Genomic DNA, 20,745 nt, shown 5'->3' on the forward strand with positions numbered 1-20,745 from the left:
ATATTTTGTTTTCAGTTCATTCACGTATTTAATCAGGTTTGCCAGAAAGCTTATACAGTAAAACTCACAGTAGATTGGAAATCACAGAACAACAGTTGAGGTAAAAAATTTAAAGTCATCGCTACACATTTACAAACTCTATATAAGGGAATTAAAAATGTGTGAATATACAAGCTGAGGTGGAGGTCATTGATAGGTCTATAAATAGTCTAAAGTTTAGACTTTAGTGTGTTTTTCAAGGCCATTGAAGGGCGCTGATTGGGTTCAGCACCCTGGCCAGCTCCCGCTGAGCCTCTGTGGGCCTAAGGAAAGATGGAGTCGGAAGGAAGACACCATCTGTTCTTTGTATTAGTAATTACAGCCCCACAACCAGGAGCGAAGACAGTGTAACGGAGTCGCTGTGTTAGATTTTGATGCTGCCCTGTTTGGGGATGTCTTATTTGGTGTGTGGGATTTGTATTTCTTCCCTCAGATCCTTCATGGGAGAAGGGCTAAACAACCCTGGGGAGGCTCAGCAGAAAGTGCTCCGAGTTCTGGGGACTGAAGACAACTTCACTGGCTTCGGGAGGGGTGTGTGTGTGTGTGCTTGATTTTCACTTAAATAGTTGATCTTCAAGATCCATACATTGATTCACTCGAATTTGATACATTTGTATTTTACAGAGGACACATGTGTCGTTAATTGCTGGAATAGAGATTTACACAGATGCCCTTCCTCCTGCCCCCTCCTACAGTCCAGTCCCCACACCGCAGGTGTGAAGTCTGAACTGGAAGGTGGACCTTTCCTTGAAGGTACCATCTTGCCGAATTCCTCTTAGTGTGACCTCTCAAGGCCTGCAGCAAGTCTGCTCTCCGAGATGGCCAGAAGTTACCATTGGCTTCTTTATTTTTCCCTTCCCCACCAAGAAAAAAAAAACTTTTTAGCCCCGGGAGGGGAAGAGAGATCTCGGCAAGGAGAGGTGGTCTACATAGGAGAGGGGGCAAAGAGAGCTGGGGAGCATGAGGGTCAAAAGTAGTGAAGTTCTGAGGCTTTGGGGGCGCTCCGTGCTACCCCCCCTACAGGCCTTTGCAGCCGCCCTCTCCGCCGCGGACACTGGAGAGTTAAGCCAATAAACACGTAAGCGCCGCTCGCTCCCCAATCGGCAAGATGCCTCTCCGGCTCTTGGCTGCATCGACAGCTTGCAACACTCGGCATCTTTTCTGGAGGCGCCTCCTTCAGCGGCTGCAGATGGCATCCGGCTGCGGGCTCGGGGCTCGCAATTGATTCTGGCCCTTGCCCACCTCGGGTGCACACACGCGCCTCTCCCTTCTCCTCCTCCCCTCGCGCTCCTGGGTTGCGCCCAGCTCGCGCTCGCCAGGCGGAGGAAGCGGTCGCGGCGGCCGAGGCTGAGCAGCAGCGCTAGCTCTCCCTGACCTAGGAAAAAGCGCCCACCGGGACTCGGCTGCCTCCAGCGCCCCCCACCTTTTGCACCCCAAGCCGGGGACACCTCCACCCCAGGCGCCACCATGCTGGACCCTTCGTCCAGCGAAGAGGAATCCGATGAGATCCTGGAAGAAGAGAGCGGCAAGGAGGTGCTGGGCTCGGCCGCGTCCGGAGCGCGCCTGTCTCCAAGCCGCACCAGCGAGGGCTCGGCGGGCAGCGCCGGGATGGGGGGCGGCGGCGCCGGGGCCGGGGTGGGCGCCGGCGGCGGCGGGGGTAGCGGCGCGAGCAGCGGCGGCGGGGCCGGGGGGCTGCAGCCCAGCAGCCGAGCCGGCGCTGGCCGGCCCTCCAGCCCCAGCCCGTCGGTGGTGAGCGAGAAGGAGAAGGAAGAGTTGGAGCGGCTGCAGAAGGAGGAGGAGGAGAGGAAGAAGAGGCTGCAGCTGTACGTGTTCGTGATGCGCTGCATCGCCTACCCCTTCAACGCCAAGCAGCCCACCGACATGGCTCGGCGGCAGCAGAAGGTAGGTTCGCTGCGAGGCCAGGAAGCGGCGCCCGGACGTCGCCAGGCGGGCGGGGCGAACAATGGGGACCGGCGGCGCAGCTGGCGAGGAGGAGCCGCGGAAGGTGAAGACCGCGCCCTGGGACTAGGGGCTCGTGTCGCCGCGGCCCAGCTTGGCTCGCCGCAATCCGGCTCAGCCAGCGCCGAGCTCCCTGGGATGAGTCAGGGGCCTACAGCACGGTCGCGCGCACGCGGGCCTCCCTGAGGGGGAGCGAGGCGGGAAAGTCCCGCTTTGTGACCTGGGTGGCGCGGGGAGTGACTTGCAGCGGGCAGCGCCCACAGAGGCCTTGCTCGCTTGCGGGGCTCCCTGCGCTCTCCCCGCGGCGGCTGCGCTCACTCTGGCCCGCCCTCCGGGGCGTGCGCTAGGCGGGCGCAGGCACCAGGCAGGTCGGGGCGCCGGTGGGGAGCGCCAGCTGCGCGGGACTCTCGGGGCAGCGAGCAGCCGCAGGGGCAAGCAGGGGGGAAAAAAAGCCAGATCTGGAGGCGAGGCTTCCCGTGACTCAGCCAAGGGCGCCCCCTCGCAGCCTGGTCAGCTGATCGCCACATAAGATAGCCCGAGGGTCCACCAGGCAGCGTTTTCCTTTTGCCGGGCACTTCTCCAACTCACGTTTCCCCTTCCTCACGGATCCCAGAGCAGGGGCGCACCTGCTGGGTCCTTGTGCCCGGGTCAGCACCTCCACAACACTCCCTTTAACCCTCGTCTCCTCCCAAGGTGACTTCGCCGCCACCTTCTGGCTCGCCCGAGTTTCCCCAAGCCCTGCTGTTACTGTCTTGATAAAGTGCAGCTGTAAATGGTTTAGCTTCTCAATTATAGTCATCAAAAGCTTTTTGTGTCTGAGGCAGGGGCAAGGCCAAGTCGGCTTAGAGCTGCTTTTAAAGGGGACCGGGGATTACTATTCCCAAATAGAGAAAGGAGGGACGGCGAAGCAGTCCCGTGGGCTGCGGTGAGGGTCAGTGGTGAGGATCAGCTAGGAGGGGGGTCAGGAGCCCAGTGGCAGTGAGTTAGTGAAAAAGTCAGCACTCTGCTTAGTCTCTGGGAATGACTGAATCACTTAAGCTTGCTCGAGGTCAGTAGAGCCTGGGGCCTATGGGAAGTTCCAACTGTAACCCTACCAAGGTTATGAGACTGGTTTCTTAAAATAGGGATTTCTACGTTGCTGCCGTTTAAGTCTAAATTATATGTTGGCTCTAGGAAAGTGCTGGATCTTTCCATATTTACCTTGCATCCTTATCTCGGGGTGGCACAGATCGCTCTGTTTGCTTTGCTTGTATGTGTACACACACCACCCAACACTGTCTATTTTAGCTACTACAAGCTTGGAAGCCAGTTTTATTAAGTCAAAAAAGACTCATTTCCTGGGTGAGAGGTAGGCAGGCAGGCACAAGGTTTTCTACCCCCAACTCCACAATACCCCCTCCCAGAAGCCTTTTGCTTTCCAACGATATTAGAGCAAAAATATCCTTAGAGAAGTAAAATTTCGATACAGTTTTTAAGGTTGAATGTGGCTCTACATAGCCAGCTAATCTAAATTTCTGGCTGAAATTGTGTTAATTGTCTTTATAGTATGGGAAATTCTACCTTCAAAATCTCAAGGACTGAATTAGCCAAAGATGTCCTAGCCTTTCACCCATGCAAACTGTTTGACTTTAAAGAAAATGAAACAAGACTTTCCATTATCAGTCAAAGGCTTTGTAGCCGTGTCCTTTAAATAGATGCTTAGGTCAAGCGCTGAGAGAAAGAAAAAAAGAGAATCCCGTAGGAAGCCAGTTCTACCAAATGAGAAAGGCCTTCTTGAGACAATTTCTCCCCATTCTGACTGCGTGTTTCACCTCAGTCTTTCCGAAGCTGTTATCTGAGGGGCAAGTCTGTTCTTACACGTGACCTTTTCACATCACCGAGACTCTAGGACAGACTGATAATACTGGCCTTCTGTCAAACTGCTTTTAGGTACTGAAAAAACTATTGCTAAATATATATCCGAGCAAAACAGCCCCAGGCCTAGTGGCTACAGTGGGGAGATTATGTATGTATGTATGCATAAATATACACACTCACATATATATATTCTTATTAAAAAGGAAGTAACTTTCCCTGTTACTCTGTCTTTTATTGTCTAATACATTGTAGAAATGGCATTCTTTCTCTCCAGATTCAAAGTTTTGAAACTCTAGAAATAGTGAAAAGGTTTGCATATTCGTTATGGTAAAATGTAAAGACAATAAAAAATTAATATCAGTTTGGATCACTATATCCTGCTTGTGCCCTGAAGGTGAATGGACTGGAAACAGGTGAACTAGGAAAAAGAACAGAAGAAAAATGATGCAAAAAAAGAGATAGAAAGAGAAGGCAGAAAGAGAGAGAACTGCATGTGATAAGGAACTTTGAAACAGAGAAGGAGTGTGTTGCAGAGTACAATGTATCTTCTGAAGCCTGTGAGTCTGAATCATGCCTGTTGCCAACTTCAGGTATCTGCAAAGTGCAAGATACTACTTAGACCATTTTCCAAACTTGCCACTTTATTCTTAGACCAGTTTTAAGTTAACTGAAAAGCAAACAGTTCTTACATGCACCAAGCAAATCTCCTACGTTGTTAATGACTCAGAAGTATGATACATGTTACAAAAAACCAAAGTGGAATATTACTAGTAAAGTCTGTAGTTTTTGTCTGAATTCATTTTCTGCTCTGAAATCCTGTTTGCTTTTGGTCTGGTGGTGCTGGGGCTCAAACCCAGGGTCATAGATATGCAAGACAAGTGGAATGCTTGTCCTTGTAACCTCAGCCCTCGAGATCATTTTTAATTCTTTTAAAAACCCTGATAAAATTACCAACATCACTCTGAAATTCAGAAACGTTTTAATAGTTTGCCTAAAGCACCATGTAGGTGAATAAAAGAAAAGGCATTGAATCAAGGGGTGGTCGGATTCCAAATCCTATCCTCAATAGGAGACATTGGCCAGAAATAGTCTAGAGTAAACATACAGGCACCCAGCACCCTGATAGCATGTCATGTGTGCATCTTTGCAAAGGGGTATTTCTATTTGCCCTGAGAAAGTGGTCCACTCCTATTCCTCTGAGCACCCATCAGGGCATAAGGAACATGGAGTAAAAAGAAAGATCTGTAAACAGAAGGGTCCGGCAGCTGGTAACTCTAGACACCACGGTGGTATGGTGGTATCAGATTTTCTTTTAACATTGTTCAAACTGCACGGAAAAGGACCTTAGCTCAGGGGAACAAGTGAGGAAAGGCAGAGGTGGGAAACGGTACTATCTGGATAATGCTGACAGTCTCAGCTACTGGAAAGACAGAAAAGAGTGCTCAGGCTTTCGGCCAATCTCTCCGCTGTAAAGAAAAGTCTATAAACAGACCGTTTGAAAACTGTATTTTATCATTTATAAATACATTTTGTCTTCAATACTGAGTATAAATGTGACATGGTGGTACCAGTCAGGTATGACCCAAACAAAAACTTTCCCTGTGAGAGACTCACAATACCAATTCAGCAACTCAAAAATAGCAACAGTTTTTTTTTTCTTTTTTGCTTTTTGTCCCATTCTTTCTCAGAATGGTAAAGCAAATACCTAGAGCTGGCATGGCAGAGCTATTCCATCTGTTTCTGAGTTACGAAGGAATGGTGATGGGTGGCTACTTCATGTGAACCAGCCACTTATAGATGCTGCTAAGAGGATGTGGAATCAGGCACTGTCAACAGGGATGTGTAATATTTAGATCAACGGGATGACTTTTAATTGGTTATCCATTATTCATACTGTCTGGATTACAGATCGTCTGATGTAGTTCTTTTGTGTGCAAAAGAAGTATGTGTGTGTGCCCCCCATATGTTACATGTGTGTGCCCATGATGGGGGGTGGAAAGGGGCAGTCCAAAATTGTGTCTACTTTAGCAGAACTATTTTATTTAAGAGAACTTTATGCTTTCATAAAATGTGTTTTAAATTCAAACTACTCTTCTCTATATGATTCAGCTTCTATTTTTCCATGGAATTATGGCTACCACTGAGTCACTGCTTGCTAGAGAGAGTCTATCTCTATTATTTACTTATTTCCCTTTATTCATGCATGTTTCAAGAGCTGTGATTTTCATAGATCCAGTACTTGCTAACTCTGTATGCTACTGAACATCTTAGTAATTCCTCCATTTCTAGCCTTAAGTACCCAGATTGCTCTACTATTCAAAAGTTTTAATCTTTGCTCTGCCAATGCAAAATATTACTTGCATTTTAAATATAAATTAATTTTTAAGTGTCTGTTACTAAGTTTCTTCCAACAGAATATATCCTTATCAGGAGAGTAATTAAATTATTTAAATCTGCCCTTCGCCCCTGCTCCCCAGTCTATTTTGTGCAATAGGAAGGAACTACTTATTATATGCAGTCCTGGCATAGGCTACCTTCTGAAGATGCAGACTGTAGAAAAATAATAAGATGGTCTTGCCTCATTGCACACCTGGAATAGCCTTCTGCTTCCCTACAGCTGAACATAAGAACAAAGGACATTAAAGTTTCTAGTCCTGAAGAATTGTACTCTGTAAGGTAATGAAAGTCAAAATGGCTCAGAGATCTTTTCCTCTGGAAAAGTAAGTGAATGCACACCCACAGGCTATCACATTGACTATGACAGTATTTGACTTGGGGCTAAGTATCTATGAAACTGACATTGGGATGGTGCAGAGAGATCTACCTGAAAACTAAGCCCTAGACTAGGAAGCAGGTGCTCACTGCAGCAAGCACTCAGTCAGGCTGGGTGGTAGAACCAAAGACGCATGTGTCATCTGGTTCTTGAATCGGAGGATTTTGCGGTTTAGTTGGAAAGATAGCGGACATAGGACTCAAGCTGAGAGCAGCAGAGAGTTTACTAGAAAATGTCGGTTATAAGTGCTAGAGGAGGGGAGGGGTGGGCGTGTACGGATACACACAGATTGCTGTTATACTGGGGGAATCTTCATGGAAGTGGTGCATTAGGTCTATAGCTTATAGAATTCTTCATAGTTTTTCTAGAATGGGTGCTAGAAATTTCTAGTTAAAAAAAGGCTAGAGTTACTAGTCAGACAAAAGCCTTGAGGTAGCAAGAATATGGAAAAGAATCACTGTTTGACTAACACCAGTAGACTTTTCCAAGCGACAGAAACCTGACTCAAGGAACTTAACCAAAACAAACCATACAGCAGGGATTGGATTTATCAGGCCATTAGTTAAAAGGCCTGCGTCAGAGAAATTGAAGGCATGGCTAGATCTGGGAATTCAGATGCTTTTGTCTGCACAAGTTTTAAAAATCTAGATGATGGGGGCTGTGCATATTGAAACCTGTGTCTGAAGTCAAATACTAGCACAAACAGGTCATAGGGGTGCGAGTCTTGTATTTCTAGGGTAAGCACATCTGTCGTTTGCAGGAAGGGGCCGGGCACCTTTAGATAATTGCTCATGTTCCTTTTGGTATAAAAGTTGATTGTTCCGGAAAATGCAGTTGCTCATTAGCAAGATGCAAAATCCAATGAGCTTGGAGTTGGCATGTTTTCGCATTATGAAATAAGGCACTTTCCAAATAGTTCAGGGTGGTTAGAGATGAATTCAATTCATCCAACTATGCAGGTTTTCAGATGAGGGCAGAAGACAGACTACATGGGAGATTTGAAGTGGCAGCTTGTAACCTGGAGTCAATCCACTCTTTGTCCATGAAGCATTTCCCATCTTTGTAAATAGTTCTCAACTCTTATAACTTCTAAACATTTTATGATTAAAAATTTGAATTTCTAGCTCCTCTTATGGTTTAGGTTAAGGCAGCATTAGGGCAGACTTTGTAAACTTATAAAAAGCAATACAAAGAGGATTCCCCTGACATCCCTAAAGTAAGAGAATGTGCACCACTCTTAAATTAGTTATATTTGTTGCAGAAAGAAAGCCATATAGTCTAGATGCTAGGATCGCAGTTTTGTGGGTCTTGCCAAGCCCATTTCTTCTTTATGTTGCTTAACAGACACTGATGGTCTGACCCTAGTCCCCGGGCAGCATTCCGGGGAAAGAGTCTGGCACTTGGAACGCCGTGTTCCCTGGTTCTGGCAACTGTTCTTGTTTTGTTGATAGGATCCAAGTCATCATTTCTGCAGAATTAGGGACTTGGTGGTCAGCACTACCTTATTAATTTTTATTGGTCAGCCCAAGCCTGTAATAGAACTGCTTCTCTGTTCTTATCAGATGATAAAGGAGGGAGACAGTTGACGGTTAGTCTGGTCATTACTATTTCTATCTCAATGGACAGTAAGGACAGTGGTTAAGTTTCTTTCCTACCTGTAGCAGCCAGTGATAGACTCTGTGATCTGCTACTTATTTATTCTCTCAGAGGTTCGGTGTATGCACCAGCAAAATAGAGGGTGGTAGTTGTCCTGTCATTTTGGGGTTGTTATGAAAATTAAGTTAGATAATATAATGAAACTCTTAGAATAGCACTGGGCATTTGATTAGTGTAAAATAAGTATTAGTTCTTGCATTGGCAAAGTTTATATGTATAAATGTGTATACATATACATGTGCCCATACATAGGCATGCATGTGTGTGTGCATGGGTGTGGGTGCATGTGTACATGCACACACACATACATACACACACACACAAACGGCATTTTTTCTGTAAGTCTTGAGAGAATTAATGTATGTGATGTATTCCTGCCATAGTAAGGGATATATTTCCAGTTTCTATCATCAGCAGCATAAGAAAATCCAGAAAAGCAGGTGGCCATTATTACAGCATCTTCTACAAACTAGATAGACCAATCATACGATATATCCCCGTCTTCCTTTTTGCTGAGGCACATCAAGACTAATTTTATTCAAAGGAAAAGGATCCAATAATTCAGCTTAACCCCCTTCCCCTTTGAACTTGTGATTTGCTAAATGGCTAATGGCAAACATACATTAATGGACAGATTTGCTGCATGCTTACCAGAGCCTTGAACCTCCCAAGTGGGTTGTGGTTGGACTCCCAGAGTTCCTTACTCTCCATGCCTCCTTTCTGCCCTGACCTTATGCTCTCTGTCATGCAGTAGGGCACTTTGTTTCTTTGAGTCTTGATACTTTGATCTTGATACAAGCAGCTCTTTATGCATGTTGGCTTACCGTTGTAGGATCAAATGGTTGCCCTCACTAATGACCTTAGAAAATGCATTGTGTTTGTTTAGAGAGCAAATTCTTAGCACATTTGACTAATACTAAGTGCATATATATGTTCATCTCTCTAGGCAGGGAAAACTTACAGGAATAGACAATGTATGTCAGACACAGCAGTGAAATCGTTCACCTCCATATACTTTCATTCCATGGTTTAAATGTCTGCTCAGGCAGTGACCTATGTGACCGAAATTAAACTAAATTTTGTGAGCTTGTGACTATGGAACCTAAGTTAATTTTCATGAGACTGTGACCAAATAAATACCTTCCACTTGACTGAGGAATGACGGGGAGGATAGACTTAAAGTTTGTGTGCTGCCCAACAGGGCAGGATAGGCAGAGCGGAGTCCATGGTGGCTTGGACCTGTGGCAGTAGGGACATGAGACTGTTTGTTTACATCTTGGCCAGTCAGGAATCAAGACTCGAGCCATAACTAGGGCAGGACTGCAAACGATATGACTATAATCCCACATCTTCCTAAATAACCCACCACTGTCCGGGAAACTACACTTCAGACACATAAGCCTAAGGAAGATGTTTTTCATTCAGACCTTAGCAGGTCCATTCCCCACCCCCTTCTTCTGTAAATGGAGAGATATTATCAAGAATTGCAAGAGAAGAGTATAGCAAACGCTTAACAAATCCTTTCCGTGGGGTCCATGTTGAGGAAATGTTCACAGTAGCAGTCATAATGGCATTTATGAATTCTTGTTACCCCAGGATCCCTACTGTCTTATTGCTATAACCTTGCCGGAGCTGCTTCTCCTTCTAGAGCATCCCACTCCCCTTTCTTCTCTGATTTCCTCTTATTTGTCCTTTAATTAAAGCATTGTCTCCCTTAGGAAACCTTCCCAAGCCTTTCCCTTGGGCTAATTCCCACACAACTCTATGATCTGAGTCCATTCTACCTCGTGTACACAGTATTTAAACCGTGTGCCCCTCTCTGTCACAGACAGGGACCTTTCATTTTTCTTTAATTCTTCACGTACCAAGCAATGTTGGACACATAGTAGGTCCTTAGAAAATGTTGAACTTCCACACCAACATTCTATTTTTCTAGTGAATTTTCAAAGGGAAGAGGCTGAAGATTCCGAATTCTAGCCTATTAGAGATAAACAATTTCTATTTTTATGAAAGGGTTAATCAATTACCAAACAACTTCACGATAGTTTATGCCATAGAAAACATGCTATCTGTTACCGCCACACTTGCCTTGTTTATACCGAGAGCTGACAAATTTCTATATCCTTCGTGGATAAAGGTCTTTTAAAACCATGTAAGAATTATGGATTTCTTAAAACTGCTGAATCCCAGTTGAACGTGAATCAGCAAGATGTGTTTTTAAATGTCCACAGAAAACTAATAAGTGCTATAGTTAGCGTGTCTGTACTGGGCGTGTGTTCTCTGATGGGATGTATCCAACTTGACATTTCTGGAAAAAGGGAAGAGGCAGTCAACAACACCATAGTGACAGTTGAAGGCTTGCTAACATTCTGAGATCTGTATGTTCTGTGTATTTAACATAGGTAAGTACATTACTTTTCGCTTCATTTAGGAGACGTAGGCACTATTTTCTCTGTTCTGCTGTAAGTTGTCTCTTCCAGGTTAGATTGGAGTATGAATAAGTTATAACTATAGGACTCTTGCACATTGGTATAGTAATAAGAATATTATGGGTATGAAATATCTATAAAGAAATTAAATTATTTATGGGTATGGCCTTTTTGGATACTCTTTCTGGTTAAAGGGAAAAATGTTCCTTGTTATTTCATTGCTTTCATTTTAACAAGTGTGAGAAAGGTTTGAAAAGTTATTTCAGTGATAAAGTCTGCAGATGTTTCAGTTTGCCAACTATTATTCTGAAACTGTGGGATGGGGAGTATGCTGGTTAGTTGACTAGAGTCACATGGGAAGAGAGATCTGTTGTAAGGAGGGGACCGCTTGTTTGTCCTGGCCACCCAGAACTAAAATAACCACACAGGAACTGTGTCAGTTAAATCACTGCTTAGACCATCAACTCTAGCCTCTTATTGGCTATCTCTTACATATTACTTTAACCCATTTATATTAATCTGTGTATCACCACGTGGCTGTGGCTTACCGGTTAACATTCCAGTGTCTGTTTCCGGCGGGGCTACGTGGCATCTCTCTGACTCCTCCCTTTTTTCTCCCAGCATTCAGTTCCATCTTCCCTGCCTACCTAAGTTCTGATCTGCTGTAGGTCCAAGGCAGTTTCTTTATTCATGAATGGTAATCATAACATACAGAGGGAAATCCCACATCAGAGAACAGAGAACTTCAGTTTGCCTAGACCACGACTGGCCTATGGGTATGTCAATTTGCATTGTCTTGACTGCCAACTGATGCAGGATGGCCTGACCCACAGTGGGTGGTGCCATCCCTAGGCAAGTGGCTCTGGGATGCATAAGAACAGTAGCTAAGCATCAGCTGGTGAGCAAACCAGTAAACAGCACTCCTCTATGGTCTCTATTTCAGTTTCTGCCCCCAGGTTCCTGCCTTGTCTTCCCTAGATGATGAGCTCTGAGCTGTAAGTGGACACAAGCCTTTCCTTCCCAAGTTTGCTTTTGCTCAGACTGTTTCATCATAGCAATGGAAAGAAAACTAGAACAGGGAGTAAAAAGTTTGTGTGTGTGTGTGTGTGTGTGTGTGTGTGTGTGTGTGTGAGTGTGTGTGTGTGACAGGAGGCATATGCATGCAGGAACCCAAACATGCATGCTCAGAGGCTATAGAAGGACATCATTTCTACCTTACAGCCATGAGATAGTGCCTCTCCCTAAAGCTGAAGCTCACTGTTTCAACTAGGCTGTTGGCTCAGTTAGTTCTTCGGACTTGCCCTTCTCTATCTCCCACCATGCTAACTCACTAGGGTCTTCGGCATCTGTAGTAGCCCTGGATTTTTATTGTTGCTGGTGATACCATAGAGCCATCTTCCAGCAGCTCATGGAAGGGGAACACTTCTCAAAGGTGTTCCAGGAGTACATGCTAAGTTGCAAACCCCCAACCCCAAGGGTTGGAACACTTCCAAAATGATAATGGGGTATTGACAACAGGACAAAGTACTTCAGGCCACCGCCTGTGCCACTTCAGAAGGCAAAGGGAAAACCGTGAAACCCCTTGAAAATAATCACGCCTTCTGTTGCCCATGTGGAAAGGCAGCCTTTTGGTATGGATGGTAGGCATGGCGTCGTTTAAGCAAATGAGTTGAAATGTAGCTTGAGCATCCACTTTGGCGATCTTTCTGACAAGCACAGCAACTGCTGTCTACAAGACAGCGTGTCATAACATACTGTGTTGAAAACATTGCTTGGGGGCTCCTCCATATTCAATTTTTGTTTGTTAGGCACCATCAGACAATGTTATACATTGTTTGGAGCCACTTCTATAAATAAAGAAACTCACTGGATCCTGTAAGCAAAACACTCAGAGGCATTGTAGGCAGCCCTCCTCACCTCCTTTAGCCTACCGATCTGCCTAAGAGATTGAAGTGTATTCATATAGATAAGCTAGTGTCAGTCAAGACATGGTGAGCTCACTTTATTAGTGTGTGTGTGTGTGTGTGTGTGTGTGTGTGTGTGTGTGTGCTGGCACATGTTGCCGTGGCACATGTGGGGAAGCTAGAAGCTACTATTCAGGAGCTGGTTCTCTCCTTCCACAATGGAATTGAATTCATGGTATCATGTTTGAATGTCAAACACCTTTATACACAGACATTTCATCAGCAATAATTTAAATACTAGTTTTCTCTCCAGGTCTCAGTTCTGGGTCCTTGTTATGGGTGATATGTTGCCCAAAAATTCCTATGGGAAAGCACTAATTTAGGTCCTCATAATGAGACCTTAATGAAAGTAATATACTACTTGAAGATGTCTCCCCTAATTCATTACAGCTGATGTCCTTATAAAAGAGGATTATGTGGACCCAAAGAGATGCACATTGGGAAGATACTCTCGGAAGAAGGCAGAGTCTAGAGTGATGCTTCTCCAAGCAAGGACCGTGGAAGATTGCCCCAGAAATCCAAAAGCTAGGGCGGAGTCACAGAGCAGATTCCTACTCACATTCTGAGGAGCCACCTCTGCCACTACCACATGACCCCCATTGTTGAGGGTACATGGTTGACAATGCTTGGTTAAAGCATTCCTAATTAATACAGCCTTCTACCAAGCTACGTCTCATCTTGGGCAGCATCAGCACCAACAATGGCTTTAGCCATCCACATGGCAGCATTTCCAGTGCTCATATGTCTGTCTCCAATACAGACCTTTGCCCAGATGCTTGCACGGACGTTTCTCAAGGTGTGACTGCAGATAGTCCTAAGCAAGTGACGAGGCTTCTCATGATTATAGTGGTACAAGGGACTTGAATTAGAATACAAATTGTCCCATGACTTTTTTTTCTTGCTGGAAGGCCTTGCTACAAGAGGATCTTCAGCCAATTTGAACATATTTATTTGAAACATTTTTAAAAAAAATATGCAGTTTGGACATAAGTACTTCATCTTGACCACAGCCAATAACAAACAGCTCACTGAAGGCACGGGTCTACAAGCCACACTTTCAAGAATACCACTTGCCATGGCATTGCTCCTAGATATCCACAAACCACTCCCCAGTAACTATTTTCTCACCCACATCCTTTGCATCTGCATTTAAGGCTCCATGAGTGCCATGCGTCTGAATTGTCCCCAGCAGACACATGCAACCCAGCTTCACATCTCTGCTGCCACTCATCCTCAGCACCCTGTCCTGCACTGATTCTGTTGATATACCTTATGAAGATGCCCATTTCCTTCTCAAACTCTTTTCATGCCATAGCTCATGGACCTACTCTGGACCCTCAAGTTTGCTCGCATTCCTCGTTGTATGAACCATCTCTCTTGGTCACTCTTCTTTTCGCGGTAATGGAATACTCGGATAAAAAGCAACTTAGAAGAGAAAGGATCTATTTCGGCTCATGGTTTTAGGGTTGTGGACCATTATGGCAGTGAAGTTACGGTGTCAGGACCTTGAGGCAGTTGGTCGCATTGCATCCAAGGAGAGGACTGGAGAAAGGTGAATGCTGGTGTTCAGCTAGGTTTCTCCCTTTGTGCAGTCCAGGATCCAAGTCCAGGAAACAGTGCCACGCTCCTTCAGGGTAGGTCTTAGCCCCTAAGTTAACCTAAGCAATGTAATCGCTCACAGCATTTGAAGGCCAGTCTAATCTAAATAGTCCCTTGCTACCGTGCCTGAAATACTTGCCTCCTAAGTGACTCTAGATGGCCCAGGTGACAATGACCTTTCAGCACCACACTTTGTGACAGCGCTTTGGCCTCCTGTCTTGCTCATACCTCACCCAGCTACCAAAGGAACTCTCTTTGGAAGACAAATCAGTCTTGCCCACCCGTTTCTCCTACAGCTTCCTATTGCATATCCAGGATAAAACCTGAACTTACCTGCCTGGCATCTTTCCCTTCTATCCTCAGTTTCTGCAGTTCTTGTGCATTTCCATTTGGCTTTGGCCATCCCTGAATCATCCCTGTGTACTTGAGTCTCAAGGCCCCTTTCAGCCCTGTTTGGAAGTTCCCTACTGTGACTCTCTTTTTGTATGTGCCAAATCTGACCCTTTATCACTTTTATTCCTTTTTAAATTGATATTATTGAGCTATACATTTTTCTCTGCTCTTATCCCTGCCTCTCTCCTCCTCTTCAACCCTTTCCCATGGTCCCCATGCTCCCAATTTACTCAGGAGATCTTGTCTTTTTCTACTTCCTATGTAGATTAGATCCATGTGTGTCTCTCTTAGGGTCCGCATTGTTGTCTAGGTTCTCTGGGATTGTGATTTGTAGGCTGGTTTTCTTTGCTTTATGTTTAAAAACCACTTCTGAATGAGTACATATGATAATTGACTTTCTGGATTGGATTACCTCACTCAATATGATGTTTTCTAGTTCTATCCATTTGCCCTCAAATTTCAAGATGTCATTATTTTTTTCTGCTGTGTAGTACTCCATTGTGTAAATGTACCTCATTTTCCTCATCCATTCTTTGGCCAAGGGGCATTTAGGTTGTTTCCAGGTTCTGGCTATTCAAACAATGCTGCTATGAACATAGTTGAGCACATGTCCTTGTGGCACGATTGAGCATCCTTTGGATATATACCCAAAAGTGGTACTGCTGGGTCTTGATGAAGGTTGTTTCCTAATTTTCTGAGAGTTTGCCATACTGTTATCCAAAGGGGATGTACCAGTTTACACTTCCACCAGCAATGAAAAAGTGTTCCCCTTACTCCACATCCTCTCCAGCATAAACTGTCATCAGTGTTTTTTATCTTGGCCACTCTTACAGGTGTAAGATGGAATCTCAGAATGGTTTTAATTTGCATTTCTCTGATGACTAAGGATGTTTAATATTTCCTTAAGTGTCTTTCAACCATTTTAGATTGCTCTGTTGAGAGTTCTCTATTTAAGTCTGTATTTCATTTATTTTTATTGGATTATTTATTCTTTTGATGACTAAATTCTTGAGTTCTTTGTATAGTTTGGAGATCAGACCTCTGTCTGATGCCCCCACTGTGACTTTTACAGGTAGAAGATGACACTTAGTTATCACAAAGAACAAAAAAGAATAGTGAAGACTTCTGTGTAGTCTGTGTAGTCCTTATTTTGTATATTTGAAAGCCTTATGCAATTTAATAACTATACAGTGTAGTTCTTAGTCATTCTAATCTTACAGAGGTGAGGAAATGAAGTAGTTGATAAACTTGCTAATATTTAGTACACATTTAGTAGACAGCAGAGCTAGGTCATAGCCCGAGGAGTATATGCATCACTCTCTGCTCTATTATAATTATCAGAACATTGGGTCCATCACATCTCAGTTGTTTCCTGTCTTTCTTCGATTTTGCAGAAATCATTCATTTACTGTAGCCAGGCGGTGTCTGGCAGTCCCTGCACAGAACAGATGGTCAACAGTCAATGCATGTGTCCACAATTGTTTATGGAGTGGCCACATTTACAGCATATTGCTCAGATTTCATTCACCAAAACAACCCTTTGTATAGGTAGGGCATGTATTGTGAGTCCCCGTTCTGTAAGGGACCACAGTGTGGCCCAGTGAGCTCCTCCTGGTTGTAATGGACTGCAAAGGATAGACTGGAACTTCCTACCTACATCTGAGACTTTGTCCTCTGTGCCTTTGGTCCCAGATTCACACTAATAGTGGCCTGATCACTGCAGCCTGTGGAAGCCACCACTCCATAATAGATATATTAAAATGCACTTCACATTTCATGTCTAGCTAACTTTTTGTTGTAAAAACTTGGAATGTATTTTTTTCAAATTGAGTTTTTTAAACTTGCTGTATAAAATGGTTAATGGATCACTTCCCAGGAATTAGGTTGTTTTCACAGAAATCCTTGTAAACAGAATCCATGTCTCTAATGGTTTGGGATCATAGAAATATTTTATGAAGACAACATTTTAAATTGGAGGTGACATGTTTTTAGAACACAGTTGATGACTTATTTCAGTTGTGTTTTGTTGAGTTAATGTGTTGTTTTTTTTTTTAATGTCAGACTTGGTACTTTGGATTCTGAGAAGGTTCAAACCTCTAGTCACCATTTAATACCTTTTGCTGGATTTTATGAAGAAATTATACCATGTGTTTATTTTTTTATTTTTATGTTATTTTATGCGTATGTTTTTTTTTTTACTTGCATGTATGTTTGTTCACTACACGCATGCCTGATACCTGAGGAGGCCAGAAGAGGGAGTCAAACCTTCTGGAACTGCAGTTACAGATGGTTGTGAGCTGCCATTTAAGTGCTGGGAATAGAACCTGGGTCCTCTGAAAGAGCAGCCAGTACTCTTAACTGCTAAATCATCTCCCCAGCCCAGCAAGTATTATCTGGATTCAACCTGTAAGTGATTGATAATAAGGTCCAAAGGTCAGATGACAGCTGTGGGATGTGTTTTGAAAGGAGGAAAGATACTTTCAACTCTTTGGGGCACAGAAAATATAAAGCAAATCTGAGGTCCTCTGTTGTTGACGTGAGAGAGGAAGGGAGGAAAAACAAAGGTTTACAGATACACAATCTTCATTGCCAGTGCATGGTGAGGTTGGCATTCACCCTGCAGACCAAGGAAGCTTTGGGACCTTGAGCTGGGCAGTGGTCTGAACAAGAGAATGTTCTAAGCAGATTGATCTTTTGTTACATATGTTTATGTGTGCAATTTACATATGAGTATTCATGAAGGGTTGCACACATGTGCATGCAGGTGTGATTTATATGTGTGACTAAGCCAAAGGTCAACATGAGATGTCTACCTTGATCATTTCCACCTTGTTTGTTGGGATGGGTGGGTCTCTCAGTAAACCTGGAGTTTGTGGATTTAATTAGACCCACTGACCAATAAGCTTCAAGGATCTGTCTGTCTCGGGACCCTGGTGCTAAGTTACAGATGCTGTGCCAAGTTTTTGGGTGGGTTCTGGGGATCCAAATTCAAGTTGTCTTGCTTATGCAGCAGGCATACACTTTATGCTTGACCCATCTGTCCAGCATAAGCAGACTTTGGAGAGAGAAACCAAGAAGGAATGCGAATGTCTTCACATGGAGAGGAAAGGTCACAGCTTAGATTTGAATGTAATACTTGGCACTTTCTAGTGTTGTGGGAAAGTCTGGGGAGATCTCATGAAATTACCTGCTGTGCTCCGGGCCCTTCCTCAGGGATATTCTGTACCCTCAGCTTTATTTTTTACCATGTTAGCATTTCCGTGTTTGTCATGTGTAAAGCATGAATGGTGGTTTTCTGCAAACCCGACGATTGAGAAACAAGGTTTTTCCACTTTAAATCACATGTAAATTCAGTGACCAGTGCTCTGATGCAAACATTCTCCTGAACAGCAAGGGCAAATCATGATCAAGTCAAGCCAGTCCCAAAAGGGCACAATGCTACAATAAGGCCAGGTGAATACCAGGTCCACAAAATGACATAGAAAAAAAGTCTGCTTTTTGCTTTCGGGATATGGTCTGTCTTAGGATTTCCATTGCTGTGAAGAGACACCATGGCCAAGACAACTCTTTTGAGGATAGACATTTAATTAGGGTGGTTCACGTAAAGTTGAGATGTTCAAGCTATTATCATCCTGGAGGTATATGGTGATGTGCAGGCAAACACGGTGCTGTAGAAGTAGCTGGGGGTCCTACATCTTGCAGGCAACAGGAAGTGGTCTGAGACACTGGGAAGTATCTTGAGCATATGAAATCTCAAAGTCTGTCACTACAGTGACATACTTTCTCCAACAAGACCACACCTACTCCAACAAGGCCACACCTCCTATAGTGCCACTCCTTTTGGGAACCTTTTTTTTTCAAATCACCACAGGCTCCTTCCTAGAGAAAGAATTTATTTTAAAAATGCCCAACATACTAAAAGGGTATCTTTTCCCCCATTCTGCAATGGAATGCATAGGCATTTAGTGGACAAGGTACATTCTCTTTTGTGTTTGTCCTGATCCCCAAGTAGAAGGAGTCTAATGTTAGTGGTAAGATATCTGGAAAGTTCTTTGGCCACTTTTGTTAATGATCAGATCATCTTATATTAAGAAGAAAACATGGCATTTCCCTTCATCTGTGTCTCCCACGTTCTTGGGTACCAATGTCTTTCCTACCACTTACGTGTTATTGGTGAATGCAGGGTGTCTGCCTGATGGTTGGAGAAAGGCCCCAATGCCAGCCCACCTTCCAAAGTTCCAATATAAAGAATAGCCCTCCCGAGAGGACAGGGAGGTAGGGCCTGAAGTTAGAATCAGGTGCTCTTGGGTCCTGAAGTCATGCACCATTGTATGGACTTCAAAAGAAGCAGTATCTATCAGAAGGTCATGGGAAGCTCTCAGAAAAGGTGCATTCCCAGCTCAGAAATAGGGAGCACCTGGGCACGGGAACGCAGGAGAATAGATGTCCTTGGGAAAAATATGAACAAAAACAGAAGTCAAACAAAGCTACAGCAAGGAGTTCGTTGGAAGCTCGTGAGTGGACAGATAAGGCAGAACCAGAGGGCAGTCACCCTGAGCACAAGGCTGTACCAGTTGCCCTGTGTCTGGTTGGGAACAGGTTGACTGGAGAAGACCTGAGTGACTCCTCTATCATTGCACCGAAGACAGGCAGAAGGTCTATCAAAGTTCACAGGCTCCTGGGGGTGGCCAGGTGGTGAGTGACCTTGCTGTGGGTGATTTGTCTTCCCATAAAGCTTTGAGGCTTCAAACACATGCTTAGGGTCTTATTTGCAAAGGACATTTTCAGCTCCAGCATTTTCCACGAATGACTTTCCTGGATTGACAGAAACCTCACGTGATCTGCCGAGTGTTCTGCCCGACAGCAAGGGAGAGCAAGCTTCCTTTCTTCTCTTCCAGGGGCAGCCTGGGATGGCTGTAATGATTCAGCAGCACAGATTTTCAAAGAGAACAGACGTGGTTAAGCTCAGTCCTTGTTTTAATTAATCAGAGGCATGTCCTCCCGCCCCCGGCAATACGTCTAAACAATCCTGGCTCAACACGTAGTCCAAAGAGCTTTTCATATTTTTTTCCCTCTTTCTCTGAAGAGAGTCCAAAGCTCTCACTCAGTCAATAGTCAATTAGGATTTGAGTTAGAAGCCCGCATTGGGCTTTATAGAGGGCATCACTTGGATTTTTCCACACACCTTCATTTGTTACAGCAATAAAACTAATCTATCATTTCCCCCTAAAGAACACAGGGCTGATGCAGCCTAATTTAAATATTGTGCCAAATTATCAGGGTCTACTTCTTTATGGATTAACAAGAAATGACAGCAAGGGGTTAGAGCATCTCTCTCAGCTGCCCCTAGAAAAACTCTGTGTATTCATTTGGAGACTTCTATGGAAGTCTTTCCCAGTTACCATCCATTTTCGTATCCATACCCTTCTGCTTCTGGAGACCACTAGTCAACATTATCTTTGTCACTGAACTACAGTGTCAGGGAAAAGAGAGAAAAAGAGTCTTTGAGTCTAAGGATTAAAAACACAACCCCAGCAAAGATTTTCCACAATACTGCAACTTCAATCTCTAGAAAGTACAGCAATGTCTTTTTACTTGATTTCTACCAACTTAACTTGCTCCCTTGAAAGCCAGAGCCCTCCTGATGACAGTGATGTGAGAGACCTTGGCATTAACTTGGATTAGAGTTTACAATTGTTTTGTAAGCTCAAATCCAGAGCAGCAGTACATACCGCTGAAGTGAAGCAGATAATTTGAATTTACTTAGCATGTTCAGGCTACAGGAAAGCCCTTTGAAATGACACAGTGAAGCCCCTTCCTCTAATTTCGAAGTAATATTATGTCCAGTTGATCAAAAAGTACTATTTCTGTTATTTCATAAACATTTTGCCTATTAAATGAAGAAAATATTACCATGTCATTAAATATAAAATGTTGCTTTGCCTTCTAATTGACTTGATAGCAATTCATGTTATAAATGTATCATTACATATATATATATATATATGTAGTGTGTGTGTGTGTGTGTGTGTGTGTGTGTGTGTGTGTGTGTGTGTGTGTGTGTATTCCCTTGCAT

The 20,745-nt window shown here is 44.0% G+C and overlaps 1 protein-coding gene across 1 annotated transcript in view; it reads left to right on the forward strand.

The window, feature by feature from the left end:
- The first annotated feature begins 1,506 nt into the window (after positions 1–1,506).
- Positions 1,507–20,745, forward strand: part of Cadps (calcium dependent secretion activator) — a 441,394-nt gene continuing 422,155 nt past the window's right edge. The window contains 1 exon segment of the mRNA XM_042056041.1: positions 1,507–1,941. Within this exon segment, the coding sequence (XP_041911975.1) occupies positions 1,507–1,941 (435 nt within the window).

The sequence above is a fragment of the Arvicola amphibius genome, chromosome 12, assembly GCF_903992535.2.
Source record: "Arvicola amphibius chromosome 12, mArvAmp1.2, whole genome shotgun sequence".
In the NCBI taxonomy this organism is placed as follows: Eukaryota; Metazoa; Chordata; class Mammalia; order Rodentia; family Cricetidae; genus Arvicola; species Arvicola amphibius.